This window comes from Saccostrea echinata, unplaced genomic scaffold (genome assembly GCF_033153115.1).
Source record: "Saccostrea echinata isolate AGI-Se365-2 ecotype Australia unplaced genomic scaffold, CSIRO_AGI_Sech_v1 ptg000052l, whole genome shotgun sequence".
Lineage (NCBI taxonomy): Eukaryota > Metazoa > Mollusca > Bivalvia > Ostreida > Ostreidae > Saccostrea > Saccostrea echinata.
Window position 1 is genome coordinate 43496 of NW_026889801.1, and position 24845 is coordinate 68340.

The window sequence follows — 24845 nt, forward strand, 5'->3', positions numbered from 1 at the left end:
ATGTCGAGAAGAAATGCAAGGGAGAGGAGAAGAGTTCGAGTTATCAACGACATGTTGAAAATCCTTCGAGATAAATTACCTGAAGAGTGGACAACTAGAAAGATGAGTAAACTCGAAATTTTAAGGAAGTCAACTCTTTATATCAGTCGCCTAGTTGAGCTAGCAGAGGAGAATCCTTTTGTAAAGGAGATTCGTCAAAAATATGAAATGAAAAAGTCCGTGTCAGAAAAACTGAGACCTGCGTCCGGAAAACAACGAAGAGAACCGAATGGGAAAGACAACAATCAAAGGGAGGGAAGCTTTATTTCAAGTCGGATACGAAAAGAAGGCAGTGTTTCATCTGATGATATGAATGAACCTGTCGTGGATACACAGTCCTCGGGGTTTGGAGAAAATTTTCACGGAAATTCATTCGATGAATTTAATACATCCGAAGAACTGATGCATGTTGATACCTTTGTCAGAACTTGATTTTTATACTGGAAAATTTACTAATTGTTTTCATATTTTTTCATGCTTTGTGAGGCAGTATAAATATATTTTGTATTCATTGCGTGATAAAGGCATGCGTCTGAATGATGGAGACTAAAGTCGAGAAGATTTACAGAAATCTTCTAATCGGATGAAAATCGAACAAAAACGATACCATTCTAAACTTTATCATTACCTCAAGTGACTGTTGGCTGCATAAAATGTAAATTAGAATAAGACACATGTATCACCTATCATCAAAAATATATTTGACTTAAATAATGTAAAACACAAACTTGTGTAACATACGTTTTTATGCGATAAGTAAAATTTAATGTACTAAAAAAGGGACCTGTCGTTTAGTTGATAGCAAATGATAAGCAACTTTGTACATTACATATGAAAAACATATATATTTTTAAAGATATACTTCAAGGAAGTAAATATATTGTGTATCTCGTAATTTATAAAGGGAAAGAACATTCTGATGTATAATCTTTTTAATGTAGAGTTAACCTGTATTTGTGAATTACTTCTCCACTTCAATTCCAAGGCCATACACCAAAACTTAAACTTCATGTATCGTCAATTCTAGTTATATCGCGGGTTCCACTGTATCGCGATATATTCCAAAAAAGGATATATATGCTGAGATTAGCTCATATCCTTTTTGTTGATGAACTATCTGTCTGTCGTCTAGATGTTGAATTTTGTGATGATTAAAAAGCATGGAACATCCGTTTGAATTTTTTTTAATTTAAATAAAACGTAATTTTACAGATTTCATTCCCGTTTTTATTTTATTTAGACCATTTAATTTATATCCTAGAAAAAAAAACCCATAGAAACGTTCATATTGTGAAAGTCTTAAGTTTCTTTTATTGTTTAGTTTTCATGTAGATTTAAAATAAAAAGTGTTACTCGTGACAGCGCCAAGCTTCCATATTTTTCAGTACCGCGATAATATGAGACTCTCCACTTTAGGAGGTAAATACAATGTAAGACTTCCTGTTTTAAAAAATAGACCACAAATTAAACGAAACAAGCTTGGAAAATAATTAGCCACGAAAAAGGTAAGCCATTGTTAGGTTTATGAATAGCATTTGATGAAAAGTTAAAGTAAGAATTTGGAATAACCTTTTTTAAGCAAAAAAAAAAAAATAAATAAATAAATAAAAAAAATAATAATAATAAAAAAAGTACCGCAATATAATGAGATAACAGTATATAGAGCAGCCCAGTCCTTCGGGCTGCAATAAATTATCTGAATTTTGATGTCACCATTCACTGAATTTGTTTTATAAATGAAAATAATGTCGGAATTTAGACTTTGATAAATTAAAGGTCGAATAAATTCTTTGCTACCTTTATTTCATTTTTTATGACGAAAACTTTTAATTTTCCTTCGTTGATTTAAAATTTTACATTATTAAACCGAAAACATCAACATTCTTTTATATCGATAACCATAGATGACTGTTATTCCTATTAATTTGGACTATTGTATTGACATAGGAAATACATGTAGTTATCAGAATTACATGTACATTTGCAGGTAAAACGATTCGTGTAAAAAAATTAAATTTCTTCCGTAAACGATCGAAGTCCTGATTTACATATCCTTCATAATTAGCTGTCTAAAACGTAGACATACTATACTTTATATCAAACGACATCAGAATTTACAAAGCCTGATTGATAATGGGAACATGTACCTGAATAAGAGTTTTTTTCTTTCTTTCTTTTTTCCCCCGATTTTTAGTAGCGATGAGCAACACCACATTATGCAGGAAAGATAACTTCTCTTTTTCATATATGGACAAAAAGCCTTGTCGTGAGTTGAAGTTACCTCTCTTGCTTCACTTAATCCCCGCATGAGCAGGTGCGTGAATTCAACCGATCAAGGTTCGATTACAAGGGCTACACCAACATCGCTCTTTTTTATTTTGAATAAGAATAGAAAAGAAAAGGTAATTTAATGGACATGATTGTTGTGTACTTTATCTTATTCAATTATGTTTTGGGTAAATATTATAAACAAACTTTTTTGATGTGTAACAGGAGAGGAGAAATGCGACGGACCAGACCGGGATTCGAACCCGGACCTCTGAATTTCTGCGGAGAGGTTCTCTACCAACTGTGCTATCTGACCACCGGCGATCGAACCCGTCTGAACGCCACAAATGATTCCCACTGGATAACTTTTAATTTCATGACTATTCGTTTTATGACTAAGATTTAAGAGTAATAAAAGAGTTTAGGTAAATATTTTTTTCAAATTCATGCAAAAAAAAGTTAAACGATTGTAAAATCAACATCTCTAAGTAGAAAGTACCTTTAAAAAATCGGGTCATGTGTCAATGTCCAATTAATTACGTAACACCATATCATCACTGCTTGGATCTCTAGCTCAGTGACTTAGCCCGTTGTTGAGCATATAAAAAATATTTCATTTATTGTAGCTAGAAAATAGATCAAAGTTAAACGAGGAATGCAAAGACATCACGTTAAATATAATGCATATAAAGCATTTATAATTCAGGTTCTAAATTTACATTCAAACAAACTGTTAATTCTTTCAAACATGCTCTAGACCCATTATAGTTTTTAAAATTCATTTTCTTTATAAATGATATCTAAACTTGTAACAAAAGTATATGAATAGACAATGATTTTAATTAAGTTAATGGAAATCAAACATAAAATGTCTTATCCGTTCAAATAAATTATTCAAATGTATTCAAATGTACCAGAAGAATTGGTCTTTCTTTTTTTAAAAAAAAGAACAATTTGTCATTTGTGAGATAATACGGGGCTAGATCACTAGGATATTGCATATTAATATTTATTCTTGCTATGGTTATCAAAGATTCAGAAATCATAACGCTGATTTCCCTGTAGTGCTGTCGGATAGTTTAATGGTTAAGAAATGATTTGTTGGAACGTTCTTCACTTTTCTATACAAAATGCATTTTTCATCCACATTCCAGAAATAAAAAATTAATTGGAAAACCTTTCCTTTTGTATGTGCAACATCTTTCTTTCATATTTTCCCCTTTATGCATTTTTTTGTAATATTGGATGGGATCATATAAAACTATAGAGCATGATTAAAGAAAAAAAAAGTTATCTATTTGTCATAAATTCTCAAATAAAATCAAAATTTACAAATTATTCCCTATTGTGTCATAGTCATCAATTCCATAAATCAAAGGTTTGTCGTATTTTCAGCCGTCATCAATAATCTTAGAAATGCAAATGTTCAATAGAAATAAAACATTAATGACACTCTAATTACACAAATAGAAAATTGAAAAAAATCAGAATTGAGTAACAGTACGGAGTTTTTGCAATAAAGAGAAAACAAAAAATTCCATACCCAGTGATGGATTGAGCGCATACCTTTCTTCAGTGATCAGAAAATAAAAGCTCGTCTGATGAAGATTTCCCTATAGAGTAATCGTTAGTGATTCAATAACATTAATTATTTCATATTTTCTCTATCATCTCATCATCGGAAGCGCCGAGTTGTCGTGCAGATCACAAAAATGATGTTTAACGCGGTACGACTCTGTAAGCATATATTTGCTTTTCTCATCCTTAAATCGTCTATACATTATAAACAAAAAAAGAGAATTATTTTCATTTTTGACTTTTACAAATAGGAATGTTAATTTATTATTACGGCTTTGGATAAATCACTATATAGTTATTAGTAGTTCACTCGGTGCATAATGAAGCAATTTTGATTCCTAAAAATTAAGCAGTCATACATGAATAGTCATTTACATGTATTAAATTTAAAGTATGTCTGTCACATTGCTTAAAATACATTATTATCAAACTCCGCACTTGGATTTTCCAGGAAATAATCTGTTGATTTCAAGTTTGTTTGTTTTTTTTTTTTTTTGTGTTTTTTTTGTTATTTTATTAAGATTTTTTTTTCGTGTTATTATATTAAGACTCTTTACGTGTTATTTTTTTCCAATTCTCCTCAAATATCCATGATTTTGTGTGGTCCTGATACCAAACAGATAAACATTTTCCTGTCAAAAACAACAAATATATATATCAACCAAAATAGCCTATTATATATCATTTGCAGGAGAATATCCCTCCCGAAATATTCACCTAGGTATGGAAAACATGCATGTATTTTTTAGCTGGATGGCTCAATTCTTTTTCACAAAGGATGATTTTCGAATTATCACCCTCGAGAGCAATAAAAAGATCAGTACACAATTTTATCATCTCATCTGTAAGGGACGGTAACTCACACTCCCCGACAGCGCAAGACCGGAACAATGATCGTGTGAAATGTTAATTTGGACATGACATCATCTTTGAGACCATTTGTAAAAGACATCAAAAGATCACACATCGAGGACTGCCCATTGACCGCTGAAGTCTAGATGATAGATAGGGTATTTGACCACTGAGTTTTGACGCCTCTCCAATGACCAGGTGATAATGTTCTTACACCTAAATGATGTTAGCATTATATTCGGAAGCTAACACCAAATGGCCCGCGACCGATTACTTTTCGTCTCAGAAAAAGTGATAATAGTTTTAATATCTTTATCTATCTTTTGGTGTTAGTGATCGTTCAGTGGTCATTAGCAATACATATCCTAAATATCGTCACATTAGAAACTCAAAAAAAGCCACCCATTGTGAATTTTTGATTACAAGAGACACCCCTTTGACCTTCCTATTTTACAGTGTATATAAATTACAAAATGGTTAGGCATGAACTTTCTCATTCAAAGCATTTTTTCAACGTTTTATTCTTGCTGACTGTTGTTTTTCCAAACGGGGCACACCACAAGAAATCTTTGATCAATCATGCATTAAACTCTAATTTGTCTGATAATTGTTCATTTCCCTAAAAGCACCTCGTCTCATGAAAATATCATTTTATGCAAAAAGACCTTTGAAAGTATTTTTTTTTTAAATAAACTTTCTTTTTTCCGGGGGGGGGGGAATGAATTGCTCACAACAAGGTCCTGTTTAGGATCTTTATATAGTTGTTTTTACTGGAAATATACTTTATTATATTTCACTGCATCTCTAGAAAAACAAATTGTATGATTTTTATTTCATATACAACCAATACAATTCATATAGAATATAAATTCCAGAGAAAGAATTATTTTTTTACATGGCATTATTCTTTTGCAGTGTACCTATACGTAAATATATGTATCTATTTATATAAAAAAAATATTGAGAGTAAATACTAGTGGAGTTATATTCCCAATACTTTTTATAGTGTATATGGATAACGTCAGAATATTCGTCGCGTTTGTTCAGACCTCAAATAATTTGTATGCATGTAGAAGTTCAAATAAGACAAATAATTTGGTACTTTTTTCATAAGATTCGTATTGTCACAAGAAGCATCGACGTCTTTATTTTGGAATCATGTATTCCCATATAGAAATTGAAGAAGGTAGTGAGTACATTTCAGAAATAATTACATTCAATGTATTTTTCTTCGTTGAAATCCATTGGAAATCTAAAACATTCAACGCCTATGAATGAACACACTCATAATCTGTCACGGCGAAAGAATTCAAAAGAGAAAGTACATATAGATTCGATACATTAGGAATATCGTTTTGCTCAATTCAATTGAAAATATATACCTTATTAAACTATTGTACAATTATAATAATATAAGTCTTTAAAAAATATTAAATTTGTCATTTTTTCCCAGCAATATTCATTTGCGTTATTTAACTTTCCTAGCTGTCAAAACCACACCTTTACTCATATCCACCGGCAAGTGGTGGCATCTCCATATGATGGAAGAATTCTCGAGGGGGACGTTTAACAACAAATTAAACAAAAAACTCACAGCAGTTCTGAATGGCGCTAAGTTTTAAGATTAAGACAAATGATAATTAACATTTACAAAGAGACTTAATTACATGAAGAAAACGTAAATGTAAACATTGAGTAATTACTTTTGGATGTCGTCGATGGTATAACAGCACCTGGCCGTGCGATACTGCGCTAAGAAAGGCACGGTATTCAATTTGTCGGCACGGTTCACCGACGACATCCAAAAATCATAATTCATTGCTTCAATGTAAAAGAAAGATAGTAATTTTGAACTTGAGACGAAGCTTTTTAAAGATGCTTTATTTAGTTTTTATTGTCAATATATCAGTATAACAATAAATACCATATTTATATCGTGTAATGAAATACCACGACTTTATTGTACTTTGTACATTTACAGGAAGTGTACACGGTATGCACAAGATGTTAACTCACATAAAGGTTTATATACATGTTTTACACGTACATATTAACAGAGAAGTAGCTAGTGAAAGAGAGAGAAGGGGGTAGGAGGGAGAAGAAAAGATGAGATGAGGTGATCCACTATGGATTATTGACGCTACTTTTGTAAGTTCTGCTTTTTACTCTTTGTACAAAGTTACAGTAAAAAAATCCATGTTTTCTATGTACATGCAGAAAGAAAAGAAAAATAAGCATAATCTGATTTTTATTCAATTTCTGCTAGTATAATTATATTGCTTTTAATTCTTCACATTATATAACTTTATACAAATATTTGTCTAAAATAAGATTTTTTTTTTAATTTATGTGTATTGTAGATGAGTGAATATGATTTATCCTGTAGCACTGATCTCATTACTGTTAGTCCATAGAAATGTACATGTACATGTATCTAACTCATATTTTACTCAAGTCATAAACACAGGTAATATCTTTTAGTTTTTAGCAGTATACGATAAGAGATTCATTTTAGTATTATCTTATTTTCAACTTACAAATGTATTAATAGAGTATTGCTCTAAGAAAAAATGTGGACAACTAATTAATGTCCTCTAGCAGCGCCGTTTGTTGCTTCTTTGCTGTTTTATTTTGTACATGTATTTGAACAATCCATTTGTAGGAATTCATTTAATTTCTGGTTCATATGTTTCTATTCCATTGTCTATGTAAATATGGATTTGTCTGTAGAATTGTATGGAACGCCATAGCTGCCTGAAGGTCATTTTCATATTATATGAGGTGGAATATCCTTTATGTGAAGTGGTGAAGTCATTATATATAGTGGTAAAATCATTATATTCAATGAAAACTTTATTATATGCAGTGGTTTTATCTTTATATACAGTGATAAAATCATTATATTCATTGAAAACTTTATTATATGCAGTGGTTTTATCTTTATATACAGTGATAAAATCATTATTTTCATTGATAACTTTATTGTATGCAGTGGTTTTATCATTATATTCAGTGGCAATGTCATTATATGTAGTGGTTAAATAATGTAATGAATTGATAATATCGATACATTATGTTGTAAAATCATTATATGCAGTGGTTTTTCCATTTTATACATTACTGATATCTTTCTGTGATGTGATGAATTGAATATATACAGTACGAACATAATTTGTGTGATAAAGCAATCATTACATTGTATGAAACCCGCTGCATGTGGAGTGCCAAGTTAATTTCATTCAGTGCGACACCTTTACATGAAGTGAAAAATCTATTATGTGCAGTACTAAGATCATTATATTATATAGTAAAATTATTATATATATTCCTTAAATCATGCTTTGCAGTAGTAACATCTTTATATGAGGTGGTTAATTAATTATATGATGTTGTTAATTTGTTATATGATGTGCTCAAATCTTCACTCATATGGAGACGCCACAATTTGCCAGTGGAGAGCTGCAAATTTTGTCCTATACTCGACACTTACGGCCATTGAGCAGTAAGGGATTTTTTCGTGCCAACACCTACTGTGGAACGGGACCTCGGTTTATGGCTTTATGCGGTCTCTTACGAAGGACCGGTCTCAACGTCCCACTGTCGGATTCGAACCCGTGACGTAAGGATTGACTCCTTATTCCGCGTCTCTTAGAGCAGACACTCTAATCACCGTGCCACGTTGGCGACGGCAAAGATGAAACTTGAAAATGAAATGTTTTCATGCAGCAATTTTTATTTTAAGCATTTCAATGTGATTTAAGGTTTTCTGAAGTCTTAGAAACAGTCTTATAAATAGTTGATATTAGTAATTTAACATCCCCCCCCCCGAAAAAATTATTAAACAAATTACATATTTAACGTAATCCAGTTTCCTTCCATCTACTAACAAATAGATACAAGTGCACATTTGCATATTATGAAATTAGAAATGATTTATGGTGTTTTGCACCAGGTTCTTCCCGGATGATCGGATGTGGTTTAATAATCCTTTTTTTTTTTAATGAAAATGTGTATTTTGCATAAAAATAGCATTTTCAAATAAAGAAATAACTATCAAAAAGAAAAAGTTTTTTTTTAGTTAAAATACAGTGTTTAACATCGGAATAATTTTTAAGTTTATTAGATTTTTATCAAATATGTAAACAAAAAAAAACACACACACATAAAATATCGCCAACCCAGTCTACACATTTTACCAACATGGAAATCAACAATCGCCAAAAAAAAAAAAAAAAAAAAATCTAAAATACTAAGTACTTATAGCACAATGGATAAAATATTAAATCAGAAAATTGAAACTGCCTACCAATTTTACTTGAAACCAAAAATCGTAAAGAAAATCTAAAATACCAAGTATTAAAATACAATTTTTACAGCGAAAACACATTAGCCTAAAAAAAGAGTCTGAAAATTTTAAATCAGAAATTTGAAAAATCTCGAATAGTCCCGGCTTTTAATTTGCCACGGCCCGGGTTTCCTATTTTCAAACACTCTTTAAACTGGAACTCCGCGCATTTTTTAAAAATGTTTTTGCAAGAGGACCAGTTTAGATGATGATAAAGAAGTTACCACTGCATAACATGAAACGACTAATGCATAAAAAGAATTGACCACATCATATAACAAATTAACAACATCATATAATTAATTAACCACCTCATATAAAGATGTTACCACTGCAAAGTATGATTTAAGGAATATATATAATAATTTTACTATATAATATAATGATCTTAGTACTGCACATAATAGATTTTTCACTTCATGTAAAGGTGTCGCACTGAATGAAATTAACTTGGCACTCCACATGCAGCGGGTTTCATACAATGTAATGATTGCTTTATCACACAAATTATGTTTGTACTGTATATATTCAATTCATCACATCACAGAAAGATATCAGTAATGTATATAATGGAAAAACCACTGCATATAAGGATTTTACAGCATAATGTAACGGTACTATCACTTCATTACATTATTTAACCACTACATATAATGACATTGCCACTGAATATAATGATAAAACCACTGCATATAATAAAGTTATCAATGAATATAGTGATTTTATCACTGTATATAATGATTTTATCACTGTATATAAAGATAAAACCACTGCATATAATAAAGTTTTCATTGAATATAATGATTTTACCACTATATATAATGACTTCACCACTTCACATAAAGGTTATACCACCTCATATAAAATGAAAATGACCTTCAGGCAGCTATGGCGTTCCATAGAATTGCATCAAGTATTATCATTTATATATGTATATATATATATATATATATACATATATGTATATATATATATATATATATATATATATATATATATATATATATATATATATATATATATATATATATATACTTTGCCAAATATCATGTCATTGTTGCATCATAAATATTTTCTATATAAGAAAATATGATATGCAATATTATATTATGCTTGTGTATCTAGCAATCAATGAGGCTATTTTTTTTAATATAAATCAGTATATTGTTACTCAATATTAAATGTATAAATGTGTAATAATAGGGTATAATCATGCCCCATGACTCCTTATTTTTAATTATGTATATATATTGTTTATCACCAATTTTTCGTGAGATTGTTGTTTGGTATTTATAAGAGAAAGAAAATTTTCACGATGTTTTCTATTGCTCCATATATAATCTTTAATAATAGAATTATTGGCGAGACTGAAATTTTCGCGATCGAGCAGACGGTCTCGAATAATTACGCAAAATTAAAATTTCTCGCGAATAAAAAGGTACTAACTACAATAACAATCATTGTAGACATGAGACACTTGTGCGTTTATTCATCTCATCTATTAAGCTATATTTTATTAATACAGTGACAGAAAAAATGGCATCATTTTGATTCGTAATTCTTGAACCGGATTTACCTTCTGTGACTTTGGTAATATCGTTAATGTAGAGACTATAGAAATCAGTAGCTACTTAATCTTAAGCTATGTTTATCTTGGGACCTCAACAACCTTGTTTAGCAAGTATATTTCAAGTATATTTCATACCTCCTGAAGAGAGAGAGAGAGAGAGAGAGAGAGAGAGAGAGAGAGAGAGAGAGAGAAGGGGGGAACGAACAGAAAGCACCCAATTTATCTTGAACATATGTTTTATGATGATAATTTATAATTATTCAATTTTTCGAGTGTTTTCGTGAGGACGAACATCCCTAACAAAAAATACTATAGTTAACTATAGTTTACTATAGTTAACTATAGTTTACTATAGTTAACTATAGTTAAATATAGTAAATGAAAGTGTCAAAGTGATCACTATAGTAAATCAAAGTTTTCAAAGTGATCACTATAGTGTCATAGTTATCACTATAGTAAATCAAAGTTTTCAAAGTTATCACTATAGTAAATCAAAGTTTCTATAGTTATCACTTTAGTAAATCAGTGTCAAAGTTATCACTATTGAAAATCAAAGTGTCAAAGTTATCACTATAGTAAATCAAAGTTTTCATAGTGTCAAAGTTATCACTATGGTTAACTATTATAGTTAACTATAGTAAACTATAGTTAACTATAGTAAACTATCTATTTGAATTCCCATGGGTACCAATTGCGCCCCGTTATTAGCAGACCTTTTTTTGTATTCATATGAAGCAGAATTTGTCCAAAATCTTGTACGTGAAAATAAGAAAACACTTGCTGTGGCCTTCAACTCGACATTTAGATATATCGACGATGTATTGTCAATTAACAATGGCTATTTTCATTCTTATGTCGACACGATATATCCTGGTGAGCTTGAGATAAAAGATACCACAGAGTCTGACACATCTGTTTCATATTTGGATATTTTTCTTGAAAAAGACGTTAATGGTAATCTAACAACCAAGCTTTATGATCAACGTGATGACTTTAACTTTTCTATCGTCAACTTCCCTTACTTATGCAGCAATATACCTTCATCACCGGCATACGGGGTATATCTCTCTCAGTTGATTCGATACGCAAGAGCATGCTCTACGTATGAACCATTTCTAAAACGAGGTAAATTATTGACAAACAAGTTGATGAAACAAGAATATCAGCTGTCTCGTTTAAAGTCACCATTTCGTAAGTTCTATGGTCAATACAATGACCTTGTCAGCAAATACAATTTATCATTGAGTCAAATGCTGACTGACGTTTTTCATACTAATTGTTAGGCCATTATTTACACACTGAATTGTCGACGGATTTTTCCGTTATTTCCCGATCATGACAAGGAGCACACGGCGGGTGTGACCGGTCGGTAGGGGAAGCTCACTCCTCCATGGCACCTGATCCCACCTCTGATGTTTAGAGGTCCGTGTTTGCTCTGCTCCTATTTTGTATTGTTTAATGGACTTTTGAGCTTGAATACTGTTCGTTATCTCCATATATGTCATAGTTAACTATAGTATTTTTTTGTTAGGGATTTTCTAATGTAATAAACAGTGACAACTCTTTATTTGAAACTTGATTATTGAAAATGTTTGAACACATATTTACATATTCATTTTAATATTTAGTTGATTCATAAAAGTCAATTTTTTCAACCGATTTACTGAACGCATTCCAAGTATTTTTTTTTAAATATGTCTATCGTGTGAAAATATTATAAATATAAATTACTTGATTTTTTTTCAACTTGTTCATTTACACGTTTTTATTATGTATATAACTTGTATGTATAAGTTTCATTTGTTTTATGAATAAATTCTGTAATCACTGAGAAAATTGTGTTCAAGAATTTCTAAAATATCTGCTAATATGTTTGTTTTTTTTAATGTAAATATAAAAAGTTTTTTTTTTTTTCACGTATAATTACTATTGTCGAGTCATCCCATTACTGTGTGTTTTATGTGTTCTTAAATCTGTCTCTTTATACATATACACATATCCAATAACAGTTTTACATGTACATAAACACATATCCAATAACAGTTTTACATGTACATATGTGCAAATGAATTTTTCTTGTTTCTTTTACATTTAAACTCTGTAAGAAAAGGTATCCTCAAGTCTCTTAAATGTTAACGAACGAAAATTTCTGCCTCTGCAGTCATAAATGTATTTTGGGGATGGGAGCTAAAGTATATCATCCTAAATGTTAAAGAAAAATTAGCATTTTTCTGTTGCTGAGCTTGTAACCGACATTGTAGTGGTAAATTTTAGAGGGATAAGGATTTATTAACCTATCTAGTGTCGATTTTTCACTGTCGCGGACACATATTAAAACCAATCATTTATTAGCATTACAGACGACAGCGATTCGTGGCGGGAATTTTTCATTTCTTCTGCAACAGGTCATTTAGTTATCGATTTAGTCTTTTACACCTAAGCCTTTGTTCCCCAAATCTTACATGGAGTGTGTCTCTTATTAACGGGACAGATTTACTGAATAATTCAACATGCTACCTTTTGAAATCAATCAATGAGAAAACAATTTTCCTTCACTTTGCTTTTAGAGGAATTACGTTTTTTGTAGGGGAAATGTAATTTGAAGAAAATTTCCTTAAATTATGTCAAATTATCTTGCATAATTATTATTCATGGTAATTCCTTGAGCAAACTATTAACCCAGTTTCTCAAACTGAGGCATTTTAGCCTTTCAAACTTATTATAAAGACATGTTTTGGATTAAAGGAATGAAAAGCAATGTCTTAAACTTACAGAAGTATATGTCAATGGGTTATTTATCCACCCTTTTATGGTTTGTTAGAAAGTTAGGACTTCCGAAGCATATTTTGCGATGCTACTATCCCGTGTAATTGCTTCAAATTTTATGAATATTTTAAGGGGAAAAAAGAAAATTGAAAAGAATTAGTTCCAGAGTCTAGTTCTCAAACAAATGGTGATAATTATTAACAAATTTGGTAAACATCCTTGACTTTTTAACTCTCGAAGAATATCTCACAATTATCTTGTTTAGTTCCTCTTGCTTCATTTATTTTCAATATGTTCGCTCTATAGGATGGGAATAAAAAGACTGATAAATTTAGAAGTAAGTCTTGCCTAGGACCCTTTGAGAAGAAAAAAAAAACCTCGGTAGGATCTTAACACTGAACCCATTATCACAACAGGAGTGCTTTACAACTTTAAATACCACCCGTTTGTCTGTTGGATTGTGTTAATATACCCTAGCCTGATCCCATTGGTTCTTCCTTTCAAAATGGGCGGAGATAACATCTAAAAAGGCGGGTAATGTTGATTAGTTAACGGGTCGCGTGGCACACAGTAGTTTGTTCACTTCTATGAGGGGGCAAGAAAAAAATCATTGAACGATGTTGGTTGGACCGATGTCCAGGCAAAGCAAATCTGGCAAAAGCTAATGTATGCGTTTTCCTAATTACTACTGTGACACGAACATCTCACAACCTGAAACGAACTTTTGCGAACTGATTTAAGTTTGTAAGACTTGCACGCTACATGCGTGTCCAATAAACATTCACTTTGTTTTAGTATAGTAGAAGCATGCATTTGGAATATTTGTTTACATTTTTCTGATTCAAGGAGCATTTCCATTTTTACCTGAAAAGGGCGTTGGTGAAACCAAGAAATATTTTTTGACGAGAAAAGTATGATTCTTAGAGACAGATTGCAAAGATTCAACAGACAATGAATATGATAAGGTTATACTAGTGCTTGGAAGTAAATGACACCAGGGGGTTCAGAATGTATGCTACAAAACGGCGGCGGCGGACAGTCAAAACGTAGGTAGAACATGCTTTCTATTTTAAATATCTAGTTGTGTTTTCAAACTTTGGATATGTTCTCTGATTTACACAAAAAGCTCATTTTCTGTGCATATATACATGACATTACATGTAGGTACTTTCACACATCACATCAAGGATTAATGAAACTGCATTAAAAAGGTAGTAACCTGTAATAGCTCCATAAGAATAGAGACCAAAAAAGAAAATACCAAAGAAAGTTTTAAACTATTAATATGTTTCCAACAATTATATGTTGAATCTAAAGGACAAACCCTTGAAATAAAAACGAAAATGTGAATTCCTGTTAAAATATGAAATATGTTTTGTAAATTGTGGAATGCTACTAATATATTGAAATAAAATACAATAATTTTTGTAGAAAAATGTTAAATGAGCTTCAGATATATTATATTTTTGTGGGTTCAAAACAGCTGATTTGTTGCAATATGTCCTGCTAAGTTGGAGTTTGCATCTGAAGACCTTTACAATGAATGAAAGACAAAAGAAGCTTTTATTTTATTTAGATGCAAATCTCGTCACAAATGGACAATTCTAAAGAAATTGCAGCATATAAGGAAATGGGTAAAGTTTCAGAGTTAGTGTATTCTTGACAATATATTTTGGGTAAAACTTGTCGCATTGCTGTCAAATTTGTATAACCAAAAAGCTGTATGTCTAGCAGGCTGTCTCTTAATTTTTTATGTCAGTGTTTCGATTCTTTTTTGATAAAACCGGCGAAATATCCCCCCTCAAAAGAGGCATTTATGAACGTTTTCAATGAGTCCTCATTTAAAAAAATTAGAATAAGAAAACCGGTAAAAAGATTTTCCCAAAAAAGAGAGATATTTTTGAACATTTCAATACATTTGGAAATATATTTGCCTGTACAGGCCTGTTTTAATTTAAATGATATAAAAATACAAGCTTTACTCGTGGCAAAGTAGAAATTAAAAAATATATACATGTGCTCATAATATCTTCAATTCACTTTATTAAAATACTGCAATCTAAAACAATATAATGATCATTTCAACAAGGATGTTGTGAATATTATGTTCAAAGAATTCACTCATATCAACATATCTTCACTGACAACAAGACGTGTAATTAAATCGACGATAAAAAGGTAATATCAATTATATGTAATTGTTATTGGTCGACGTATGACAAAAAATAAAAGTGCTCGGTCGATCAGCCTTGATGAAATCATTGGAGGCAAATATGAACAATTAAATAAAAATAAAGCTGACAATTCCAGGAGAGCAATTTTCGATACTTTAAGCCTACATTGGTCAGTTAGCATAAGATCACGATGTGTGCTTTTTATGTTAAAAATGCACAGGCGGTGATCACAGAAAACTTCTAAGGATTTTTATCTGTCATGTTTAAATCTAATGTTAGTATCACATTGGGTTAATGTCTTTATTTTAGCACTAATTTTAAAACAAACCTGGACACATTCCAGCTTAATAAACAAGGGGTAATTATTACACCCATCGTAAGGTTAATAGGAGCAAGCCTTTATATTTAAAGAATAATCAAAAGATGTCGTAAAACTTGATCAAGACCAGTTTTTGTTATCTTTTAAAAGATCTACTTTTGGTTCATTCTAGAGATGAATTTTCTTTTTCTTTTTTTTTCTTTTTTTTTTTTTTTGACAATTAAAAAAAGGAGAAAGAAAAGAACTGCAGCGTCCACGTATTTGTTTTTTTATTTTAAATTTCTTGATATTTAGGCCATAATTAATCCTTCACACGGAGAAACAAGCTTTGGCTTCAAAAATATACAAGTGCTTGTAGCAAAATTGTGCAAATGCAATATATTAAGAAGTAACAAATAAAAAAAGCCTCTGGAGCATGAACAAAAAATGTCTTTATTGGAAAAAAAAATTAACAAAAAACATTTTTTTTAATTATCAGAAACTGATTTAATCGAATAAAAAGATATTTTCTCGAAAAAAAAGAAACATTGTAGTCAAGATTATTCCAGAGCTGAAAACAAGATTTCAAACATCTTCAGATAATTACTACATATTTTTACATCAGACTCTCACTGAATTAAGATCAAAACAATTATTGGAAAAAATACTGATTACTAAAGGCAATAATCCTGTTTTTATGTGTAAGGTTCCCAGATAAAGCTAAATTAGCTGATTGGATGCGAATGGGTCAATGGTGTTATAATGAAATACATTGATCTAACAGTATACAATGCGCAAAATATTTTTAACATAATTTGAATCTATTTTCGCTTATACATGAATGACTATGTAGAGTGATTTTTGACAAGGATTGGAAAATGTAAAAACACAATTTTACATTGAAATTTAAACAAATTAGAGATAAAGCAATGCTCTAATGCACATGTAATGTATTAAAACACACCACGCATTTCGAGAAATTAATTATCAAACTGATATAATCACTAGAAAGAAATATGTGTTATATATTATGTGTTATATATGTCACTAATGTGTTCATAATGTGAACAAAATATGCAAGCTATTGCAATTGTGATAAATTTCTAAACAGTGAGATATTTGCTTCAGAATTACCTCGTTTGCCCCATAAAACTTTACTCTAAAGCTACAGTCTATTTCTTTTTTTTGGTCAGTAAAGTGATTCAAAGAAACTCTGTAGCATGCATTCCATAGATACTAATCTGGCAAAGTACACAAAATACATAACTAATACAGGCGGAATCCATTTTAAACCTGTGTCGTAAAATTTACAACATTTGCTACTTTTCTTTACAAATTATATGGGCGGAGTTTGGTTCGCCCGGAGAGCCGATCTGTTAAAGCAAATTTGTATGGGGCCGTTTGACCCCCATTGTTGGCAGACTTGTTTTGGGTTGTCTAGATAGCGTGCAGCAATACGGAAGCACCTCCTGATTTTACCATTACTACACATTGTCATGCAAGTTTTGTTGATCTTTTTCCCTCTGCTCTCTAAAGCTGAAGTTGATTAAACTTCAAAATGTTAAAACGTCTTGAAGTTCATTCAGTGATTTTTATTTCAAGCACTTCTTTTTTGCTTCATTCATCACAGTATGCCTTTGCCTTTTCATTTTCCTGTTATATGTTTTCAACACTCATTAAGCATTTCAGAACGTATAATTTTGTTTCAAATATAGCTCTTTCTTAACAGAGGACCAAAAGATATTATGCATTATTGGTATTAACATATCTATTTTTGATTTTTCACAGAAATAGATATTGCTAGTTTCTTTTACGTACCCGTATAATTTTCCACAATTTGTTGAAATTTTCATATAAAAGGATGCTGAAACATCCTTATTTATGTCTTAGTCTTGTCAACGTTCTTTTTAAGAATTTTCAATGTAACACTGTATGGATACTGCGTAAGTAAAAAATATATTTTGATTTATTGGCAATGATTGCTTCCACTTTATACTCATTAAAAAATTAAATACTTTTCAGCTTTATTATCACATCAATATATTTGTATTTTGTGGTGAAATGAATGATTGCAATTATTTTAAAGATTGCAAGGATTCCATGGAATGAAAATAAAACTCAAAATACTTAGACTACTTGTTTTTTTTTTCAATAAAAATAATATTTTCCACCAAAAAAAAAGGCAAAACGACATTTTGGGATATCATTATCATTAATTTAACAGAATACCCAAGTTACGTCAAACTTTGCTTTGAAACAACCATCTTAAAGTATGATGAAAATATATATTTGTAAATTCACTGACAAAACTTGTAATCTTCATATTATTTCCGCACTGGTATTTAAATATTGTAATGTTCTGTATCAACGAAGGGTCGAAACTTGATGCTTTCTTGGAGGTAATGTGGAAAATGATCTTCAAAGTTGTTTTTCATTTCACAAAGGACCATTCTTAGTTTAATTTTGAAATAATCAAACAATGATGTTCGACGATAATACACAATAAAATTATTACATATCTAAATTCAAGTGTTTGTTTGATATTCAAATTTTACGAGAAGATTTTGTGAGTACCAATGCTTGTGTAATTCTTTAGTGAAAACGTGTAGGTTTGGATGAATTTAAAAATAAAGAACATTCACGAAGCAATTCAACTCCACCTTATATAGTATGAGACAGAAAAAGCAAGGCCAAAACTTATAGAAAAAAATGCCACAATTAGTAGGTTTTCTTCACCCAACCCAGAATCTTTCCTCAAAATTAGTAAGGTGTAATCGAGATTTAAATTATTCTATTCTTGTTCACTGAAGTGATGTCGACCCAACACTGATCGTACCGGGTTCCCCGAGATCTCGTCGTCTCGAGATTTTGATCAACTCGACGTATAAAAAACTTATGTCTTATTTCAACGTTTAATTGTTTCGTCGCTTCGTTTCTTTTATGCAGCTGACAATGGACAATGATTAATTTTGTAAACGGTATTGAGGCATCAAGATGCTTGAAACATTAGGTAAACTAATACCCTCTACTGAATGGAAGTTCGAAATAATTTGTTTCTGAATAAATATATTTTTTGAAAACTGCAGTCAAGGCACATTGTGAATAAAGAATTTAAAGGTACTGAAAAATGTTGATGTAAAATGATCCTGGAGTGTTGAGCCCCGCAAGAGTGTTTCGGAAAAAAAATTCCTTATGCAATCTCTAAAGATGTGTTGTGTCTTTTCGTACGACAAATTTGCAATGTTTGGTCTCTACATTCAAACTTGGATTTGGATTTTTAAAAACAACTCTGAATTGATGAATATATAATTCATGAATGTACTGTATCCACCATTTGTCCTTGAAGTATAAAAAAAATGGTAATACAATTTTTATTAAGAGTGATTTTTTTTTTTTTTGTTATAAGAAACGGTAGAAGTGTTTGCTGGCCCTGTGTGTCATTTTTTTAATAACTGGGATGTGGCCTCTAAGTAGGTGGTCCCCAGAACTCTCACCTTGAAAGTGTGTGGTACATCTGACACATTGAGAGAGTATATAAGCACCTGTAATTACCATTTATCAACAGGTGCTTTCTGTAAAATGTTAAACTAGATCAGATTTTAAACAAAAAAGACTAGTCAATATATTCTGGACAAAAACGACTACATACAATGAACACAATACATTTTGTTTAGGATTAAGAAAATATATCAATTTGAAATTTGCCTTTTCCTTCGAAACCTTTAAAGACACTATAGATGAATAAAGCATAATACATATCTATGTGTAGAGATTTAGTATAAGATTATAAATTTGTTATATTGTTATTTTTAAAAATTGGAATGTGAAAATAACCAAATGTAATCATGCTCAAATGTCCAATTAAACTACACAAATTGAGAGCAGAGGAAACATAACGCCCTTAAAGCATCAGAGGTGGAATCAGGTGCCATGGAGGTGTAAGTATCCCCTGTCAACCTGTCACATCCACCGTAAGCCCCATGTCATGATCGGATAAACCGAGAACTCTGAAGACAATTCATTATGTAAATAAGAAAAATGTTTTGTTTTAAAAAAAAAAATCAGAGATTTGAACATGGTTCTCTTTTAGTCCAATTTAGAATAGATATTCCAAACTTTCAAGATAGGACATTGCATTGGAGTATCCTTCAAAGAAGCAAAGACTACAATGTGTTTCCTGTGCTTAAGATAATTTTCGTTTTTGTTTAACCGATATTCTTGAGAGGTGGGTTACGTTGCAAAAAGGTTAGTAAAATTACAGATCATTTTAGAGTCTGCCTTTCAATTTGTGGGGTCATTCTAATGACATTTATTCCTCTTTGAGACACTTCCAGTTCATTAAGCAATGGCAGTCTTCATAAATGATAGACCCCCCAAAAAAGCTACCTACATCAATTTTAGTGCATGCTTCTCTTAGATCTGACATTAACATAATTGATGCATTGTTTTGCAGCTTTGCCTTTTAACAACTCGAATGCTAAAAGCCTTCACTATATGTCAAAAGCCAGAATAAATATTTACTGTGTATTAAAAGATTTTTATCTCAAATCATAGACTTTTGCAAAACAGTTCTTGTTTTAAAGATTGATTCTATCTTGCAGAAACCTAGATGAATCAAAGATCTCGCATATTCACTTTTTCAATATCTTGAATGTCTTTTCTACACAACCACGCATTCCTCTGCGATTACTTCAGCAGATGTAGTTCTTAACAACTTTTTTAGTCGATGGCATTGAAAGCCCGAAACTCAGGCCAGATATAATTGTTTGAAGTTATTTCATAATTGCTGTTCTTTATGCTGTCTCTTTCAAATCTACCTCAATTATAAGATCCTGGGGATCGGATAAGGAACCGTGTCAATGCTATCTCTTTGGAAAAGGACAATTTACAACACATCGCTAAGGGACTTAGCACTTTTACATGGGTGCATTGCAAAGCAGGTCTTTACAATTCTATGAACTGCAGTTGGACTGATTAAAGATCTTTTAACTTGGTTCATATATTTATCAATAAATGTGTGAATATGTTCAAATGTCACTAATAATAATATCAGTTTCCCCAATTTTCAATGAATATTAATGTTTTCCTGTTCCTATACAAAGGTTTCATTGATTTACATACTGTATTTCAACTTGTTTGATTGAAAGTTTTTCTCTTTTGTGACAGATTTCAATTTAGCAAATATATCAGGTGAAAGAGAGAGAGAAATGTTTTTTTGTTTTGTTTTGTTTTTTTTTTTGTTTTGTTTTGTTCATATTCAAAGTGTAACAACTGACCTTTTTAAAGCAAGTTACGAAAACGTAAAGATATGTTTATATAAGAAAACGTAAAGATATGTTTATATAAGAAAACTTGGGATTCAATGTTGAATCCTCTGAAACAAAAGCAAAATTGTCTGAAAATTGAAAACCTCATATGTGCACTGCCAAACCAAAATATCCAAAGGAGTGCCTAAAAGGACTAGGACTTCCTTTCCTAAAGGTTGTTCCGTAATTGATACCCTCAAAGTTATGTCTGATGACTTAAATGTTGCCTTTTCTATAGGGTTGACTTACCTTGGGTCTACCAAATGAACATGTCAAACCATGTAATGGTTATTGGCAGATGTCAATTTTATGTGAATTTTGAATGAACTTTAAATGACACAAAAATAGGGGACCTACAACTTTACGGTTGCTTATTGTTTTGAATTCTTGCTACATTTCATGATCATGTTTCACTTGTTTGAAACAACCTAAATATAATGTCAACGAAGTCAATGATTTTCAACAAATATTCGAGTTAATTAAAATGGTTAGTGGTGAAGGGGAAATTTGAGTAAGTTTGTGGGGAAAAAAAGTATTTTAATTTTTCAAGATCAGGTTTTGAAAAAGGTAATTCTGACAAACAAAATCTTTTTATCAATCTTCATATTTGTAAACTACACATGTACTATCACTATTGAATAGAACAATATGGTTTTCACTTCCAAAGTTTAAAAGAGCATTTGCATTGCTTGAGGGTTCTTGAATATTACTATGAAATTCAAGATGTGTACTTTAGTGATAGCTTGATCAGATATGTCGTTAAAAGAGGAGGTTCCTATACACATAATGGCTAACAACCGCTGGTCATCTTTTGTTTAGGTTTAAAAGATTTAATGTCTGGACAATTTTGCTCAATGATATGCATTACTATATTCAATGAACCGCTTTTGTCCGATCGATTTTAGGCAGCAAAGTTTATAACAGTATAGTATCAATTTTCATTTTACACTCCTGTACTTTAATAGAACGCCTCTTTCTTGCCCATCAAACATATAAAAGCAAGTTTATATCTTTTAAATTCGTATGTTTGAGCGAAAATTTGGGGGCGAGCAGATTTACTGGCCTAAAAAAATCATCGACCAGGACATTTTATTTGAGAGGTCATCTACAAGCGGATGTCTAACAACATAGCTATAAAACTTTAATTATAGCTTACTTTCAGTCTTTTTCTAGACAGACTGCTGCTTGCACTAAATGAACTGATTTACTTGATTTTATGGGCAATTGTTAATTAGACAGAGGGGTTCCGAGTAAGGGGTTTTAGAGTATGACCACAATATTTTATGAATTTGATTATAGGGAAATGAATTGAAACTTCAACTGTTCATTTTGCCCTGATGTGTTTCCGGATCAAATATTCAATCCCAAACAACATCTTATTTTTTTTTTATATCTTTAAGGTACGTGATTCTGGGATTGTTAACATTTATACAAGAATTGTTATATTTTTTTCAGCTAGGGAATACTTGCACATTCTGTATGATTTGTAGGTAATTTGATGGGGAAAATGTAATGGTTGAAAATCTTTAGAAAACATTATTTTGAATTTCAACAATTGCAAGTAACTTTCATAAAATGTGTATAATGAAGTCGAAATTTTCTCAATGCTCTTGAAAGAAATGTATATGGTATTAGAAATACTTGTTAAAAATGCCTTCCCTTATGAATTACAGAATTGATAGCAACACCAGAAGGTGTGAAATATATATGAATATTTATAACCATCATACATCGCCGAAGATGAGCAAGCTCATTTTCTGGTCATAAAGCCATCAATTTGGATAGGAAATGACCTGTCTGGAATATCAACATTCTTCACGCACTGGTCAGTTTTCTAGTTTCTTTCTGAAACGTTTATGTGGAAATCTGATTGCCTTATCGACAAAATATCCGAAACAAACTTTCACATCACCTTAAAAAGCAGAACAATCAATGCATTTTTTTTTTTACGCCTTTGTATATTTTCCAACTTTTGAACTTTGAGTCTATGACAATTTCTACTTTCATACCAAAACATTAATAGGATTTTAAATAAAAAATAATACATGCATAGAACATTTTAACTCTTGTCGAACAAACTGAATTTCACAGACTTTTTGGAGATATGTTGGTGTACTGAATTTATTAATTAATTAATTTATTTATTCTTTTATGTTTCAGTGATTAAACAGCTTTACATACAAACATTCCTGACATTAAATATTTTGAGCAGAACTTTTTGTTGGTCATCCTGACAAAATTCACAAAAAAAAAAATTAAGAATAACCTTCTTTTTTGACGAGTTTCAAATAGAGAAAAACAAAACATGAAAAACGAACAATCAGACATAATAACCTAATCAAATTGTTTCTTTATGATGCATCAATGCGAAATATTTTTTCGGGGGATGTTGTAGATGGCTGCCGATAGAAGCCCGGGGGCAATTTGACAGTTCCCTAATGCAATATTCCACATCTGGTTCTTCTGCTAGAAGGAGAATTATTTGATGAACTTGCTCATAGAAATAACTGTTGTTTTGCCCTTATAAGTGAATTATTCCGTTAATGTTTCTAAATATTTCGAGTTATTGTTTCGAGTAAATTTTGACGTAATTTGATACAATCTTGTAATTGTCAATATCAAGGGATTATAATGACTTTGCTTCTGTTCTGTTACTGTAATCATTTAGCAAGTTTGATTTGATTAACAAAGAAAAACGACTACCCCGAAGGTAACTTGTGAATGACTAGAGAATATAACAAATCTATGTTTTGTTTCAATGATATGAGCGTCACCTACAATAAAGGAATTTTTTTTACACTATTTTATTGCTTCTGAAATTTATCTTTTGTTATATCATAAAAAATACATCAAGATATCTGCAAAATTATTATCATAGATAACCTAGAAAAATGTGAAAATAGATTTTTGCTTGTATTGGTGAGTAGCCTCAAAATCAGTTGTATTTAATCTTTCAAAACAGGAAACAGAAAAAATCCCTTTGTACTTCAATGAATGGAATGACTGCAAGAAATGAAAGAACTTTAAAGCAAATATGATTTTTATTGAACATGCTATTGTGTATTTTCCTTTAATGACACTCTTTTTAAATTTGCTATGCTTGTTCATGTTCACATCCATATCATATATTTCTATTCACATATGGCTTTATCGGTGGATTGGGCAGAATCCAGAGACATCATTTCTAGAGTTTAAAGACAACATTCCTAAATTATGCCTATTAAATGGTTCCTCGCAGTAACAGATGCATCAAAAAGTCAAAGACGACACCAAGCAAAATATGAAATTTACACAGCGAAGAAGCCATTCCATCTCCACCAACACAGTCAGGGAATAATGAACGTTTAATTGGGTCTCTGTAGGAGTCCTATTGTCAATAGAACTTAGAAGACTCAAGGGAGCTAATCCCTGTCAGAAAGTTTAACTAGCAGCGTAAAGGGCAACATGAATGATTGTCCTGCCTTAATGAGCCCTTGCATCATTTGATGGCAATGTTGTGTGTGCATTTCATTAAGAAGGAGTAATGTGTAAATACTCACAAGTTTTTGAAAGATGATTTATTTGCTTCGGTCCTATGATGACAATACATTTTAACGGGGTGATAATGTTTTACTATTACCAAATGTTATTTGGAATAGTTTTCGACCAC

At 31.0% G+C, this 24845-nt stretch overlaps 2 protein-coding genes across 2 annotated transcripts in view; both read left to right on the top strand.

Annotated features, from left to right (window-relative positions):
- On the top strand, nt 1–471 carry LOC133204243 (achaete-scute homolog 1a-like). The gene has a single exon (XM_061339985.1). The coding sequence runs from the start codon at nt 1–3 to the stop codon at nt 469–471; it is 471 nt and encodes a 156-aa protein (XP_061195969.1).
- Nucleotides 472–14363: 13892 nt separating this feature from the next.
- Nucleotides 14364–24845, top strand: part of LOC133203901 (aryl hydrocarbon receptor protein 1-like) — a 36719-nt gene continuing 26237 nt past the window's right edge. Inside the window, exon 1 of the mRNA XM_061339700.1 lies at nt 14364–14464. Coding sequence (XP_061195684.1) covers nt 14427–14464 — 38 coding nt within the window. The 5' untranslated portion in view covers nt 14364–14426. The remainder of the gene's footprint in view (nt 14465–24845) is intronic.